The sequence below is a fragment of the Python bivittatus genome, unplaced genomic scaffold (assembly GCF_059951505.1).
Source record: "Python bivittatus isolate LINGU-HERP-01145 unplaced genomic scaffold, Pbiv_v1 ctg000020_np1212, whole genome shotgun sequence".
Classification (NCBI taxonomy): Eukaryota; Metazoa; Chordata; class Lepidosauria; order Squamata; family Pythonidae; genus Python; species Python bivittatus.
The window spans coordinates 7,714,352-7,731,969 of NW_028277030.1; the positions used below are offsets into that span (position 1 = coordinate 7,714,352).

Here is a 17,618-nt window from a genome sequence, read left to right on the forward strand (position 1 = left end):
TAGCGATGTTTTCAGACTCAGCTCAGAATTTGATTGGTAGATTCATTGTGGATTGTACAGTTCCTGTATATAAACATTTAAACAGAGCCAACTGCGTTTGAAAAACATTTGGCCATGTGATTGGATGGAAATGGATGGGGAGACCGATAACTTCAACTGAATGAGTTGAAACTGAATGGGGGGGGGGTATTTTTGTGTTTTTTACAGGGAAGATTACCTGAAACTTAGTAATGTAGTTTCAAATTGATATAATAAATTAAAGAAAAGCAAATCACTGTGTTTTGTTTCTTTACAAGTTGAAAAAAAAATGCTACTGCTGATTTATGATCTTTAGTATCTTAGATTGTACTGTATGCCAGCTGGTTTTGGCTAATTCTCTGCTTAATGATGAAAGATTGTCAGATTTTTTTTCTATCTAGAATCTTGCACTTAAAACTATGACTCTTAAAACTGCCAAGTTTTGTTTCACTCTTGGAACGAAGCACATCTTTTGTTTCATGCTTGGAACATTCAAGATGGGTGTTTTGAGCTTGGAATTCTTCATGGTCGAAACTTTTTGTACATCCTGGGTTCCAACTGGGAAAAGAGTTGTTGCAAGACTGAATTTTTAGCAAGGTTTTGTAAATCTGTGAGATACTTTTACTCTAAGTTGTAAAGAAAGTGAAAGATGTTACCTAGCCGGGTAACGAAACATTTGCAAGAAAACAACCAAGCTCAGAGAACCTCAAGGACTCCAAAGTGAAACTTGTCCATCATGAAAATAGACAAAACAGAGAAGACGGACGCTTTTCTCCCAATATGCATGCCCTATAGAATACTGTAATTAAAAGAGATAAACAACATTTCATCCACATGCATTGCATGCATGTTTTTTTTTAAAATAAATCCAGTATTTGGAGAGGTGACTCAAACGTTGCAAGAATAAGATATGAGTACAGTATTTTTACTTGATTAAGGGAAATATTGAAACAGGGTGATAGCAATTCATTTTTCTAATGCTGTCAATGATGAAAAGTTAATACTTTTAACTAATTGCCAAGGCAAATCATTGTTGGTTCTTTATGAGATAAACTAGTTTCCCAAACCTCATAATGATACATCATCTGTTATTTTTGCATGTGTAAAATAAGTGCTTTAAAAAACCCAAAGTCCTGTAAATGCAGGTAAGAAAAATAGAACAGTTCACTTCCTGTTGCTTAGTAATAACTGAACCCTTAAACAAGAAAACACTAATGGAGAGAGCTGAAGGATACAGAAAAATTATTGGAGTTCATCGCCAAGTTTCTACATTTTTTGTATGACATAATTTTGTGAAAGGAGGATTGTATTGCTTGGCAAATTAGTAATGCTCAGCTGCTGAACTGCAGAACAGCCTGACGACTTAGGAAAAAAAATAGCAATTATTTGGGGACTTTTTCCATGACTAGTTAACTAATAACAAACACAAAAAGTGGAGTGTATCTTCTTCATTTGGCCCATTGGTTGACTAGAAATATTCTTCTGTTTTGCACTTGTAAAAATATTGTGGAAAATATATACAGTACATACCACTTTTAAGTACAGCTTAAAATTACTTCTGTTTTCATGTTGTAAGCATTTTGTTCTTATCTCTCTACGATATGCCTATAAACATTGTCTTTCTTTTTTTTAAAAAAAGATTTTAGCAAAGCGATGTCTCAGGCTGGTACTTCCCCATTCCAGGAAGCAATTAGGCAAGAACTGGAATATTCCATGAAAGTGGAACTGGATAAAATACTTGCGACTGCACCACAGAATGAGCTACAGGTAGGAACTAAAATAAAATGACAGTAGTGTATGTTCTTGAGTAGATTCTGTTTTTGTGATGTTCAAAATTTATGGGTATAGTTGGAATAATTGCAAGATGTTGCAATTATTCCAATATTGCAACATCTTGCATCAAGACTGATGTTCTTGAATTTGTCAGAGAAGTAAAGGAATTATTATAGAATTTTAAGTGGAACCACTTCAAGAACTTTGTTGTTCTTAAACATGATGTGGCCTCTAGGACTATATGTAATAATATTAAACTATGTAATTTAGAAAGCAGTTTTCTATGCATTTTTTCCATTTTGGGATGGATTAGCTGATACAAAATAAGGTATGATTTTTTTCTATACTTACTTTGCGTATCTGTTTTGCCTTCAGCACCTTCATTATCTTTAGTTGACACCTCTTGATTTTTACGCAGTGAAACATCCTAAGCAGTTGACAAGCATGTCAACTCTAATAGCAAAGTTGTTGGGCAAGAAGTAATAGATACATAAAACTATATATAAAAAAAGGGTTTTTATATCTGTAAGCCACCTGGATTTACCGTGAGTGAGTTGGGCAGCCATATAAATTGCTTTAATAAATGATAAATAAAGAATAAATAAAGTTATACCAAGTTCATTTTAAGGTGTATGTGTGTGTGTGTGTGTGTAAGCTTCTAGCATGCATGTGTGTGAAATGCTAAAAAGTTATGATGGTTATTGCCTAAACATTGGTGAGAAAAGTTGTGTGCTTTCACTTTGTCTTGCATAGAAATGGGAGGGAAGAATAGAAAAAAGAGGAAAAAAACTTTTTTTAAGAAAATGATACACAAAATGGTTAGATGTGCAAGAAAATTTTCAAATATTCACATCTAACCCAGAAATAAACTAGCATAAGAAAGGATAGTTTTCCTCATTACAGGGAAATCTTCAGTTTCCAGAAATCCTTGCAAATGATGAAAATAAAGATATAGAAGTAGCAACTGCTGAGAATGATGATATTGTATTCAGGTTCAGAAAATGAAGCTGATTACGTAGTGTTTTATATGCAAAAGTGTGTATTTTGAGCCTTGGATGCCGTCTCTTTTCTTAGCCTCTTTTTGTTTGTTTGTTTGGAAAATTACTGTTTTCTGCATCTGTTTGAGGCAGTGGAGGATAAAGTTCTAAACACATTAATTTTCTTTGCATTAATACATCTTTGATAATTCCTTTTGTTTCCAGTGTTAACTTTTTGATGGCCTGCTTCTTCTAAGGATGCAGAAAAGAAAAGATGCTACGCTTTTTAGAATCCAGTAGCATGTAACCTTGCTCCATTTGCAATACAAATTAAAAACATTTTAAAATAAATTCTGTAACTACGGGTAGTACTTGTTTAGCGACCATTTGCAGTTAATGACAGTAATGAAAAAATAACTTTACGACCAGTCCTTGCATTTATGACTTTTGCAGGTCTGAAGGATAGCTGAAATAAGATCATTAGCACAGTCATGTTTTCACTTAGTAACTGATTCGCTTAACAACCAAGGTGCCGGTCCCAATTGTGGTCGCTAAATGAGGACTACCTGCAAATTTATAAGTATTGGCTGAATAAACTATGTTTTTCAGTTTTATTCACTAAGTATATTTCTGTGACCAAACCAAGTAAATTATATGTAAAAGGTTTTAGCAACCATTGATATCTCTGATGTGTGCTAAAAATAAGGATTGATATATTTTAATTTTACTCAAAATTTCCATTTTTTTCTCCTCAAAAATGGAAGAGAATGGTTTAGTTTCTGTTGCCTCAAAATTTCCAATAATCTTATATCTCTTTTTTTGCATAAGTGTTAGTAGAAGTTTACTCCTTTGGCTGACACCTTAAAAAATCTGCTTCAACTGCCTTTTTCAGCACACTAAAAAAGACCTGGAAGGATTTCAAAAACTCTTTCACAGATTCTTACAAGAAAAAGGACCATCAGTGGACTGGGGAAAGATCCAAAGACCTCCAGAAGATTCTGTAAGTTGCAACATAATGTGAATTACCAATTTCTTGTGGATTTCATTGTTTTTTAAATATCATATTCCGACTCACTCAGGGATTTTAAAGAAGTTCATACTAAGCAGCAGCATTCCAAAATTCCTGGAAAGAATCAGGTTTCCATCTGAAGGACAGAAAACCAACATGCTCAGTTTTCCTAAGGATAAAATGTTGTCACCATCATTGACAATATCTGTCATTTATCTTTGAGTCAAAAGATGTGTCTGGAAATCGGAGTAACAAATATATAAGGTGCCCCATTGCATCATCTTTTCTGATGTTCTATGTATGTTTGTAATAAGGGATATTGAATCAGTTTTGGTTGGCTAGTTTTACTTCTGCTCCCGCTCAGTACTTAACCTAAAATTGCTGTTGCTTGCAAATGGGGAGAAAATATTTCAAGACAGTAACCAAACCCGTTGGTTAGGGGGAATACCAACCACTCTTTGGACTGCTTTCCCAAACATAAACAATTCTGCAATGCTGTCCGGATGAAAATTTTATCCGTGTAGCCAAAAACCACTAAATCAAGGTCTGTTAACCTGAAGGTTTACAGTACTTCACATTTAGAGCTGCTTGCAAAAGTAGTACCTGTCATAAAGTACCACTGCAACCTGAATAAATTATGGATCAAGACCGTAAATCTGAATTTTGATTGCATGTTTTATTTCGCAGTTCTTTTTTTACAATAAAATATCATAAAGAGTATACAGTTGTTCTGAACTGCTTATAACCATTGCTTTCCTTTCAGATACAGCCGTATGAGAAGATAAAAGCAAGAGGGTTACCCGATAGCATTGCTTCAGTTTTGAACAAGTTAGTTGTAGTGAAACTCAATGGTGGCCTGGGCACCAGCATGGGATGCAAAGGCCCCAAAAGTCTCATTGGTGTGCGGAACGAGAATACATTCCTGGATTTAACAGTTCAACAGATTGAGGTGAGTAGCTTATATATGAGTTCTCATTAAATACATGTTATAAAATCTGTAGGTACCATTCACAGAGAGACTAAAATGCTAGTGGAAAAAAAGCAATTTTTCTGTTAATTCAGAGCAAGTTGACTAGCATTAGGCTGAAATCTAAATGTTTTGCCTATTTCAGAGAATCTTTAAATCAATCCAACTACCTCATATTGATACATCATTACTTCTTGGCATATAACTAGTAGCAAAATAGCACCTGAGGGCAAATTGGAATGAAACATTAAGAGTACTGAGAAAGTTCTCTCTTTTTCTTTTACTGCTTTCCCCATTCTTCAGACAATGTAGCAAATACACAATCTGTAAAATGTTACGGTTCCTCCTGTAGTTTCAAAATACAGGAGAAAAAAAAGGCCCACATTCTTGAAGATAAATAGTGTTTCTTCTGAATATTAACTGGAAAAATTTTCAAAGATAGGAGAAAGCCAATTAATGTAGCTTAGTAGAGCTGGTGAAATAGGCTTGTTTTGCTTGGTCTTTTCCAAATAGGCATTGTCAAAACCAGTAATTTATTATAGAGTGAAAGGACCTTTTGGGGTTTTTTGCCATTACAGTTTCAAAAACTATATGAACATAAGAACATAAGCAGTGTCCTGCTGAATTGGACCCCTAGCTCCAGCAGTCTGTTCTCACCGTGGCCAACCAGCTGCGCAAGGAAGCCCCCTAGTCTCCCAGCAGATGACCTTCAGAGGCAGTCACGGTGCCATCAAGGCAAATAGCCGTGGATCCTCATGGGTCCCCATGAAATATTACTTGGTGCTTGAGGGGAATAGCAGTTTTTTACACTAGTGCTTATTAATCAGTTTGGTGAAAGGTCATTAAAGCAGCAGTAGTAACTGATCTTTCAAGACGTTTACGGTAGACACTTGATGAGTTTTCGTGCCATAATGAACTTGAGGTGGTGTTGGTTATGTCAGAGACAGCATGATCCAAGAATGTTTGGAAAAGATTTACATTTCTGCTGTTGTTTCTCAGATTGTAAAAAAAAAAACATCGGAGGGAATATGAAAACATTGTTGATTCCGCTTTTCATTCCATGCTTCATCAATTTTGACTTTATGAATGAAGCCTTTTTTTATCTTACTGCCTGCAGTCAGCAACTATATGAAATTTTGCAGATTAGACCTTCAAAGCATAAACAAGCTTGCAGAATCACATCCCAATAACTGCAAGTACATTTTAAAATGGATTGTGGGTTGAGCAGTAATTTGAGTACCCTGTAGACAAGGGCTGATTTGAAAATGGAATAGATTGACAGTAGATTGTATTTGTGAATATTTTTTCACACAAACAGGAGACCTGTTTCGAGGGATCATATCGAGCAATAACTTTGAGCATTACCTTTCAGAACTCAATTCATTGTATAGAGCTATGGGAAGGGGGGGAGCAAGGAGGGGAAGTAAGTATGGCCAGTGAAAAGACCACCTAGTCACCTGGAGTCCTTTGTGCTGGTGCTGAATACATATGGTTGGTTTCACTTGTTCCAATTGTAATTATCTGAAAGGCAGTTATGGCTGATTATATTAGTTTTCAAATACAGTGTGAACTTTTTGAGTCTGTAGTGTCACAAATAGACAAAAAAGAGTGGCCAATATGTGTTACTTTGTACTGGAAGTATACTATCCAGTCTTGATTATTGCAATGCTGCTTGAGTGATGATGCTTTTGGAGAGCTTTAAAAGCTGAATTAGTTCAAAGAACAGAAGCATGACGGTTACTGGTACCAGTAATAGTAGGTGAGCCATCTTGTCAGTTTTCAGTTAACTTCAGCATGTTGGCCTAAAAAATCTTAAATTGTTTGCGATGGGGGAGGGACAAAGGATGAATGTAGCATCACACTCTTGCAGTGAATACTTTACCTCTTTTGTATATGCATCATAACATTGCAGGCACATTAGAAAGTGGCAGAGCTTGCATCATGACAGCATGTGACAGTACCTTTGGCATTTTTATGAAAGCCTTCAATCCTGCAGACCCCACTAGCTTTAGGGTAGATGCAGGATTATTTCTTTAGTACGCTAAAGTGCCCCACCTTAGAAATCAGGTTGGTGGCAAGAAAGACAACGATCTTGGTTAAGGTTCCAATTATTGTATATCTCCCATTTCCTTTGCTTCCTTGGTGTCTTCCTTGATAGTTTTTAAGTGCTAAGTAAACGTTGTGAAACGTTTAAACAGAAATTAGGGTTTATTAGACATTTTCTTATTGAATCTGCTTTCGATGCATAAATGTTGCTTTTTTGTGTGTGTAATGCCTTTGAGTCAGTCCCTGCCGTTTTCTTGGCAAGGTTTCAGAAGTGGTTTGCCCTTGCCAGCTTCCTAATGCTGAGAGAGAATGACTGGTTCAAGGTCATCCAGCTGGCTTCCTGCCTAATGTGGGTTTAGAATTTACAGTCTCCTAATATCTAGCCTGATGCCTTAACCACTATGCCAAACTAGCTCTCTAAACGTTGCTTTATGTTAGCTGTTTCTTTATGTTCTATAAGATAAAAAGTATATAAGATAAAAAGTAATCTCATGCTAGAATTTCTCTTCATTAAGTTGAATCAAAGCAAATTATAACATTAAGAGTAAGAAATCAGAAAAAAGAAAGCTCAATATACTTAATAACAGATATATAACCAGATAATACAGTGTGAAGGGAATGGACATAAAGGAAGCTTTTAAGCATATCAAATTATACAGATATTGAATTCACATCTTAAGAACTGAATTCCATTCATTACAATTCATACCATTTCAGCTAAACATTTCCTTTAAAATAAACATTCCTTATGTTGGAGCTTATTCTTGTAGTTAAAATAAAAAATTAAGGGAGTTGAAGAAACTAAAAAGGAGTCAGATCAAACTAGTTCAGACAAGCTGAGTAGCAGGTATGTGGTTGAAGCAAACAAAATAATAATATCCAAAGGCAAGTATATCCAAATTAATAAAATTGTTAGCTATATAATTGCACTAGAAGAGCACTTTTACATCTTTCTTTTAAACTTTATTACTGGTCAGAATTTATTATAAAAATACAATACGTAATACAAATTATAATATTTCATGCATGATAAAAAGGCCTGTAGTCATCCATACCCTTCTGTACTAAAAAATATATAAGCCAGCTCATAACGTTAAAAAATAATAGAGGGATAGACTACAACTATGGTTGCTACAACTGTGTTGAAAGACATTTGTAGGTTGTAGATATTTTAGTTTTCATATGGATAAAAGTATTTTCAAAACAGGAAACATAACTTTAGATAATTGTGCATATATTGCCACATGCATCAACTTAGGGAAGACATTCCTCATTTGTACACGGGAGAAAGGAAATTCCTCTTCAGATGGTTGCTCTCTGCGGTCCTCATAAACACTCAGGTTATATTTGCCATTTTTCCTAATTAGGGATAGCTTTTAATGCATTGAAAGGTTTTAATCAACAGATCATCATAATTTTATAGCTATGAAAATGAATTTGCTTTTTTGTTCAACTGTTTCCCCCCTCCTCAGTTCCTTTGTTTTTTGCATTAGTGTTAGTTTAAAAATAATTTATAAGCTGTGAGTAGAAGAATGGGGTAAAAATACTTCAGGTATGTGGTCCTGTATTTTATGAGGGGAAGTCTCTTGGGCCAAAACACAGGAAGTAACAGGAGAGGCTGCTGATAGGTGGTAGATGATGGAGAACATTCCTGAATCAGAAAGCTACTATAGAAAAAGCCACATATCTTGTAGCCTGATGGATATATTCGGGACCAATTAATTTCTGGGTCTCCAACAGCAGGTCTAGATGAAGCACATTCTTGCAGTATTGTAGTTGAATTTGGATGTGACTAAAATATGAATGAAACCAGCCAGTTTAACTTTTTTTCTGAACACTGAAGACAGAATTGGTAAAGGCCATTCTAGACAATGCCACTAATGGACTTTCCAGGAGAAAGGCCGCTCAATGAGCTGTAGAGTCTCATTCTCTCTACTGACAATAACTGGATGAGGTGTTATTATAAGATACAACTTGTTCTACCTTGTTCATTTCCAAAACTATATTCAAACACTACTAGTTTACAGCACTTCCCTAGGAGAGCTATTCCCCATATAATATTCCAATATTACATCTTTGGATGACCTCACCCAACAAGTCCATGCAGATGATGAAAACAATGGAGTCTAAGATCCTTGTAGCCCTCTAATGGCAATCAAGTGGTGTGCAGTGTTCCATTATCACTGTCAGAGGAAATGGTGCTATCCATACCCATCCCAATTAAGCAGGTCGGAGGGAAATCCTCGGCTAATCATCCATCTTCGCATACCACAACTATTTTTAAATGGTTGCAGATCTTCAAAATGAAAAATTGCCACTCAGTAAAGACTTCTAACATGTTTACTACATAACTAATTGAACTGCATCACATAGTAACTTGCATGTTCTGATGCATTGATAATGTGAAAAGTACTTGGCAGATAAAAATGGTGACACACTAAATGCTAATTTAAGTCTTTTGTCTCTTGCAAAATCTTCATTTTCATTCTATTTTCATGAGAGTTTTTTCAAAGAACTTTACACTTGGTACATTTGGTGACAAATATATTTAGTGATGATTCAAACTAAATTTTTGGCATAAAGGATTCATTTATTTTTACAGTGTTAGGCATCACCATTATCACTCAAAGCCCTTGATTGATTGAGCCAGATGATTAAATTTTGTGACTGTATTTTAACTGTATCTAATTGCTTTGATTTAAATATAAAGCTGGAATATGGGGGTTATATTCAGCACATATTTTTATAGGAATTGTTTTAATGTCTTAGCTATAGTTGTTTGAGTTAGAACCCTGTGTTCATTTTTCTTATTGATTGACTGTTGGTTTGAAAAGATGCATTTTTAATAGCCCTTGAACACTAGGTGCCTTTAATTTTAGTATAAGGAGACAAATGTTGAAAATAATTACCAATGCTTTCTTTATTTTATAGCATCTAAATAAAACTTACAATACAGATGTTCCTCTAGTTCTGATGAATTCCTTCAACACTGATGAAGATACAAAAAAAATCTTGCAAAAATACAGCCACAGTGGTGTGAAAATCTACACTTTTAATCAAAGCAGGTATTTATATTTCACTTATAATCATAAAAGTTATGTAATTGCAGAAGAAGTGGTATTTAAGCAGGCCACTCAATTGTTACATAAATGGATAGCAATACAATTAATATTTTAAAAACCTCAAACTATTATATAGGCTTTAAGCATTCATTTTTAAATAAAAAAGACTGTTAAATAACTAGGCTGAATAAAATTGTAAATGAGATGTAGGTGAGAGAATGAGGATTTTGAGACAGTTCTTCTCTCTATGTTTATGGGATGCTGTTGAGTGATACGTTACATTGTGATCCCCTTATGTGAAGAGGTGCATTTGGTCAGAGAGGAAGAATGGTGCTGCATATTCATTATATTTTGCAGTTTCCTAATTTTCTCTTGTTTCTGCTGAATCAGATAGCTGAGATCATTTTTTCTTACCTATTTTTCCTTGGATTTCTGGGAAATTTGAAGAGCCTGGTTACAGTTCTCACATGGAAAACCAGCTTTTCTCAGATACATTTTTAGTAACTCTAGCCCTATATGTACAGTGGGGCAAAAAAGTATTTAGTCAGCCACCAATTGTGCAAGTTCTCCCACTTAAAAAGGTGAGAGAGGCCTGTAATTTTCATCATAGGTATACCTCAACTATGAGAGACAAAATGGGGGAAAAAATCCAGAAAATCACATTGTCTGATTTTTAAAGAATTTATTTGCAAATCATGGTGGAAAATAAGTATTTGGTCACCTACAAACAAGCAAGATGTCTGGCTCTCACAGACCTGTAACTACTTCTTTAAGAGGCTCCTCTGTCCTCCACTTGTTACCTGTAGTAATGGCACCTGTTTGACCTTGTTATCAGTATAAAAGACACTTGCCCACAACCTCAAACAGTCACAGTCCAAACTCCACTATGGCCAAGGCCAAAGAGCTGTCAAAGGACACCAGAAACAAAATTGTAGACCTGCACCAGGCTGGGAAGACTGAATCTGCAATAGGCAAGCAGCTTGGTGTGAAGAAATCAACTGTGGGAGCAATAATTAGAAAATGGAAGACATACAAGGCCACTGATAATCTCCCTCGATCTGGGGCTCCACGCAAGATCTCACCCTGTGGGGTCAAAATGATCACAAGAATGGTGAGCAAAAATCCCAGAACCACACGAGGGGATCTAGTGAATGACCTGCAGAGAGCTGGGACCAAAGTAACAAAGGCTACCATCAGTAACACACTACGCCGTGAGGGACTCAAATCCTGCAGTGCCAGACGTGTCCCCCTGCTTAAGCCAGTACATGTCCGGGCCCGTCTGAAGTTTGCTAGAGAGCATTTGGATGATCCAGAAGAGGATTGGGAGAATGTCATATGGTCAGATGAAACCAAAGTAGAATGTTTTGGTCTAAACTCAACTTGTCGTGTTTGGAGGAGAGAGAATGCTGAGTTGCATCCAAAGAACACCATACCTACTGTGAAGCATGGGGGTGGAAACATCATGCTTTGGGCCTGTTTTTCTGCAAAGGGACCAGGATGACTGATCCGTGTAAAGGAAAGAATGAATGGGGCCATGTATCGTGAGATTTTGAGTGAACACCTCCTTCCATCAGCAAGGGCATTGAAGATGAAACGTGGCTGGGTCTTTCAGCATGACAATGATCCCAAACACACCGCCCGGGCAATGAAGGAGTGGCTTCGTAAGAAGCATTTCAAGGTCCTGGAGTGGCCTAGCCAGTCTCCAGATCTCAACCCCATGGAAAACCTTTGGAGGGAGTTGAAAGTCCGTGTTGCCCAGAGACAGCCCCAAAACATCACTGCTCTAGAGGAGATCTGCATGGAGGAATGGGCCAAAATACCAGCAACAGTGTGTGAAAACCTTGTGAAGACTTACAGAAAACGTTTGACCTCTGTCATTGCCAACAAAGGATATATAACAAAGTATTGAGATGAACTTTTGATATTGACCAAATACTTATTTTCCACCATGATTTGCAAATAAATTCTTTAAAAATCAGACAATGTGATTTTCTGGATTTTTTCCCCCATTTTGTCTGTCATAGTTGAGGTATACCTATGATGAAAATTACAGGCCTCTCTCATCTTTTTAAGTGGGAGAACTTGCACAATTGGTGGCTGACTAAATACTTTTTTGCCCCACTGTATTTTAAATTGCTTTTTAAGACTACAGTTCTCAATTATAAGCCACATATGAGTCTTCAGTTTCATGAACATGTTGTAGTAAGTAAGTAATGTTTGATGTTCCTTCCAGATATTGAATATTTCACTAGTAGATCCATTAGTACCTCACGTGATACTTCAACTGCTATCCTAGTGGCTTAATTTTTGTTTTCCAGGTATCCTCGAATTAATAAGGAGTCTTTACTTCCAGTAGCAAAAGATGTATCTTACTCAGGAGAGAACACAGAGGCTTGGTATCCCCCTGGCCATGGAGACATCTATGCAAGTTTCTATAATTCTGGATTGCTGGATACTTTTATTGGAGAGGGGAAGGAATATATTTTTGTGTCCAACATAGATAACCTTGGCGCCACTGTTGATCTCTATATCCTTAATCACCTCATGAATTCGCCAAATGGAAAGCGATGTGAATTTGTTATGGAGGTCACCAATAAAACAAGGGCAGATGTTAAGGTAAAAAATATTTAATTTAATTTATTTCAGCGTAGGTAAAATTTGCACGCTTCAGTTTAGTGACAAGGATTGCTAATCCCATTACGTTCCCTATTTGCAACAAACTGGTCCTCTAGAAATGTATTTCTCCTACCCCCTCGGCAGTCTGTGAACCAGGACTTCAGGTCACTTCCTGTGGCAGGAAGCAAGACACATTCTTACTGACAAAGATTCATTCTCACTCTGGAATTACTAATTCCTTTTCTACCTTCCTCCACTGCTGAGATTGTTTCTGAACATTAGGCATTTACTGTTTTATATTGCTTGTTCTATAGCTATGAAATTAACTATTTTTGCCCTTTTATACCAAGTTCCATTGAGGTTCTCTTAAGTATTTATTATGAAAGAGATGATTTGAGAGGATACTAACTGGGAAAATACTTAATAAAATGTTTAATTTTTATTAAAATTGCTTTTCGGGAGACCACTTCCAAAATGATATACAGTTTTTAAAAAAGTATAATTCTTTAGAAAGAAAACTATTCATGAAGTTACAGTGTCTCTTAAGACGTAGCACCTTGATTCTGAGTATCTCATGTTATAGTGCATAAGGGAATAAGGCATAAGTTTGGGAAATGAGCCCCGTTGGACTCAATACAGCATACCTCCAAACAGATATATAAAGAATTACACTACACTGCTGTGAGAAAAATAAAATAAAAGCAACTTTTTGTCCAACATTGAATCTGTTACAACATTGAACTAAATTCTACCATGGCAAAATACATATGAGTTTCTAAAGCTAAAGTAGTTGTAACTAGATCTCATTGAAACCAGTGTGACTAACCATTGTCACAGCAGTTAACTCAAGCTGAACTGAGGCCATGCATTCTCTTTAGAAGTTTGTTTGGGCACTGTCACAGATTTCTATTTAATAAATGTCTTTATTTTTGTAGGGTGGTACACTTACACAGTATGAAAACAAACTGAGGCTAGTAGAAATAGCTCAGGTGCCAAAAGCACATGTTGATGAATTCAAGTCTGTTTCAAAATTCAAAATATTCAACACAAACAACCTATGGGTTTCACTGTCTGCAATTAAAAGGCTGCAGGAACAGAATGCTATTGATATGGAAATTATTGTCAATCCTAAGGTAAGCCTGAAAATAATTGAAGTCTTGAATTGTGGTGGTGAGAATAACATTATGGAAAGTTCAAGAGAAATTGGAAATATAAAAATATATCCTCTTGAGCTGATCAGCTAGAGAGGTATTTCAAAGACTATTTACGCTTATGGCTATCCTGTCTTCAGAAAATAATTTCAAGAGCACATTAGTAATCTTTAGTGTTTCTGTAATACTTGATTTTGTTTTAGTCTATGCTATTCTTGGAGGAATGTTTATGATCTTTTACTTAAAATTTACATTTAAAATTTTCAGATAAACCTATATGCCATTTTCATTTTGTAGGTCTGTTTATTCCATTTACAAGTGGGATAAAATCACCATTAAACCTTTATTTTAGGGACACAAATAAACCTTTAAATTGTATGTTGGGCTGATTTCCAGGAATTTTCAACCAGTTAACATCCTTCTTGTTTTGTTGGACATACAGTTCCAACAAAATAATGTACAGTGGAACCTCGGGTTACGAACGCTTCTGTTCACGAACTTTTCGGGTGACGATCAGCTCCAGCCGCGAAATTTTGCTTCGGTTCGCAAACTCCGCCTCGGGTTACGAACAGGATACGCGGCCATTTTCCTTCCCGTGACACGGTCCGCGGCCATTTTTCCACCCCTGACACGTCCGTGGCCATTTTCCCGCCCGACACGTGGTCCGCAGCCATTTTCCGCCCCTGACACGTCTGCGGCCATTTTCCGCCCCTGACACGTGGTCTGCGGCCATTTTCCGCCCCTGACACGTGGTCGTAGGGAGGGGGACTCTCCCTCCAAGCAATAGCCACCTCCCTGTCCTCCACGCCAGAACGGATTAACAGTAATTACATTGAACCTTATGGGAAAATTTGCTTTGGGTCGCGACCAATTCGGGTCGCGACCAGAGTCGTGGAACAAATTAAGTTCATGAACTGAAGTTCCACTGTATTGGGGAATATACAGGTGAAACTTGAAAAATTAGAATATCGTGCAAATGTTCATTTATGTCAGTACGGCAACTCAAAAGGTGAAACCAATATATGAGATAGACGCATTACATGCAAAGCGAGATATGTCAAGCCTTACTTTGGTATAATTGTGATGATTATGGCGTACAGCTTATGAAAACCCCAAATTCACAATCTCAGAAAATTAGAATAGTGTGAAAAGGTTCAATATTCTAGGCTCAAAGTATCCCACTCTAATCAGCTAATGAATCCATAACACCTGCAAAGGGTTCCTGAGCCTTTAAATGGTCTCTCAGGCTGGTTCAGTAGGAATCACAAGCATGGGAAAGACTGCTGACCTGACAGTTGTGCAGAAAACCATCACTGACACCCTCCATAAGGAGGTAAAGCCCCAAAAGGTAATTGCAAAAGAAGTTGGATGTCCCCAAAGTGCTGTATCAAAGCACATCAATAGAAGGTTATGTGGAAGGGAAAAGTGTGGTAGAAAAAGGTGCACAAGCATCAGGGATGACCGCAGCCTGGAGAGGATTGTCAGGAAAAGGCCATTCAAAAGTATTGGGGACTTTCACAAGGAGTGGACTGAGGCTGGAGTTAGTGCATCAAGAGCCACCACACACAGACGGATCCTGGACATGGGCTTCAAATGTCATATTCCTCTTGTCAAGCCGCTCCTGAACAACAAACAACGTCAGAAGTATCTTACCTGGGCTACAGAAAAAAAGAACCGGTCTGTTGCCCAGTGGCCCAAAGTCCTCTTTTCTGATGAGAGCAACTTTTGCATCTCATTTGGGAACCAAGGACCCAGAGTCTGTAGGAAGAATGGAGAGGCACACAATGCACAATGCTTGAAGTCCAGTGTGAAGTTTCCACAGTCTGTGTTGATTTGGGGAGCTGTGTCATCTGCTGGTGTTGGTCCACTGTGCTTCATTAAGTCCAGGGTCAACGCAGCCGTCTACCAGGAGATTTTGGAGCACTTCATGCTTCCTTCCGCAGATGAGCTTTATGGGGATGCTGACTTCATTTTCCAGCAGGACCTGGCACCTGCCCACACTGCCAAAAGTACCAAAACCTGGTTCAATGACCATGGGATTACTGTGCTTGATTGGCCAGCAAACTCGCCTGACCTGAACCCCATAGAGAATCTATGGGGCATTGCCAAGAGAAAGATGAGGGACATGAGACCGAACAATGCAGCAGAGCTGAAGGCCGCTATTGAAGCATCCTGGTCTTCCATAACACCTCAGCAGTGCCACAGGCTGATAGCATCCATGCCACGCCGCATTGCGGCAGTCGTTGCTGCAAAAGGGGCCCAAACCAAGTACTGAGTACATATGCATGCTTATACTTTGCAGAGGTCCGATATTGTTCTATTTCCAATTGTTTGTTTCCAACAAGTGTTATTGATGTCATATAATATTCTGATTTTCTGAGATTTTGAATTTGGGGTTTTCATAAGCTGTACGCCATAATCATTACAATTATACCAAAGTAAGGCTTGACATATCTCGCTTTGCATGTAATGCGTCTATCTCATATATTGGTTTCACCTTTTGAGTTGCCGTACTGACATAAATGAACATTTGCACGATATTCTAATTTTTCGAGTTTCACCTGTAGTTCAGATGAGGAGAAAACCAATTACACAATTCATTTTTTTCTCTTTTATTTCTTTATTATTTTATTTCTTTATTTTTTATTATTAAACTTGTATGTATTATTGTGAGCTCCTTGGATAAACAATGGGGAAGACTGATGAAATTGCTGAGAATGATTAAAAGAAAATTATATACTGTGCTGACTACAGTCTGTGACAGAGAGAGATTCTTTATTGTGGTCAATGACCAGTCCATAAAGCACATTGCATACATAAAACTAATATTAATTGGTTACTTAGATAAGCATATCAAACAAACTGCTGTACATTTTTACATCTTATATGGCAAAAGTTGGCCTTACTTAAATAAATAGTTATTTGAGTGTGAAAGTAAGAGTTTTAAATAAAATTGATTAGAATGACCAGGGAATTTAATGAAACATGGGGTTAACAACTCATGAGGAGTGTCAGCATAAAACCAACACTATAATAATAAGACATGTGTGGTGGTTTCAGTGGCTCATTCTCCACATGGGCGTAGTCTGGATTTCAATGGGATGCTCTTGTCTCTCTCTTAAAACTGCAGATGTCACCTACTGCACCTGTGTATGGTTTGCTAACTGCACAGTGGCACATAGGAAAGCGCTCCAGAGGGTTACCACCACTGCCCAGAGGATCATTGGTTGCCCTCTCCCCTCTTTGGAAGAATTTTATAGTTCCCGCTGCCTTAAGAAGGCTCAAAACATTCTTAAGGATCCATCCCACCCGGGATATTCTTTTTTTGAACTATTACCATCTGGCAGATGGTACAGGATAATGAAAACAAGGACAAATAGGCTGAAGAATAGCTTCTATCTTAGAGCTGTAACTATACTGAATTCTATCGTATAGGGCAGTATTAATGCAGGATCAGGGGTTGTGCAATATGGAATGTGAAGGTTGTGTTATATGTTTTATGTGTGTTATGTGTTTTATATGTTCTATGGTTTTTATATTTTTAAAGCTGCCCTGGGGTGGCATTTAATTTCGTTGTACAAGTAGTACAATGACAATAAAGATTTCTAAAAAATATTGAACTGCACCAAGGTTAAGGCTCTACTTAGTTTGGAGATGGTAATTTGGCTTAGACATCTGGCAGGTCTGAAAGGTGTGTGAGAGCTATTTAAAGTACGTCACTAGGGATGGGCATCTGGTCTCATTGAATGTTGAGATCAGTCTAGTCACGGCATCGCAAAGAGTTCCTTAGAGAGGGAATGATTCCCTCTCTTTAGAGTATCAGAATGGGAAACCTTTGCTCCCTTTATATTCCTGCCCAGCTTGCTTCAGCACTTGCTCAAAACAAAACAAAAAAACTTGCTGAAAACAAAAGCATCTAACTTAGGTTCCTTGCTGGTTTGGAGGACTCTGGCTGGCTGGGACATGTAAGATAAAAATGGCTTTCCATTTCCCACATAC

General features: G+C 37.2%; 1 protein-coding gene across 4 annotated transcripts in view; it reads left to right on the top strand.

Annotated features, from left to right (window-relative positions):
* UGP2 (UDP-glucose pyrophosphorylase 2) overlaps positions 1-17,618 on the top strand; it is a 36,342-nt gene that overhangs the window by 12,212 nt on the left and 6,512 nt on the right. For all 4 annotated transcript variants that reach the window (XM_025171500.2, XM_088134072.1, XM_007435754.4 and 1 more), the window contains exons 2-7: positions 1,658-1,785; positions 3,661-3,768; positions 4,541-4,726; positions 9,722-9,855; positions 12,171-12,468; positions 13,404-13,601. In XM_025171500.2, the coding sequence (XP_025027268.2) occupies positions 1,672-1,785; positions 3,661-3,768; positions 4,541-4,726; positions 9,722-9,855; positions 12,171-12,468; positions 13,404-13,601 (1,038 nt within the window). In that variant the 5' untranslated portion in view covers positions 1,658-1,671. The remainder of the gene's footprint in view (positions 1-1,657; positions 1,786-3,660; positions 3,769-4,540; positions 4,727-9,721; positions 9,856-12,170; positions 12,469-13,403; positions 13,602-17,618) is intronic.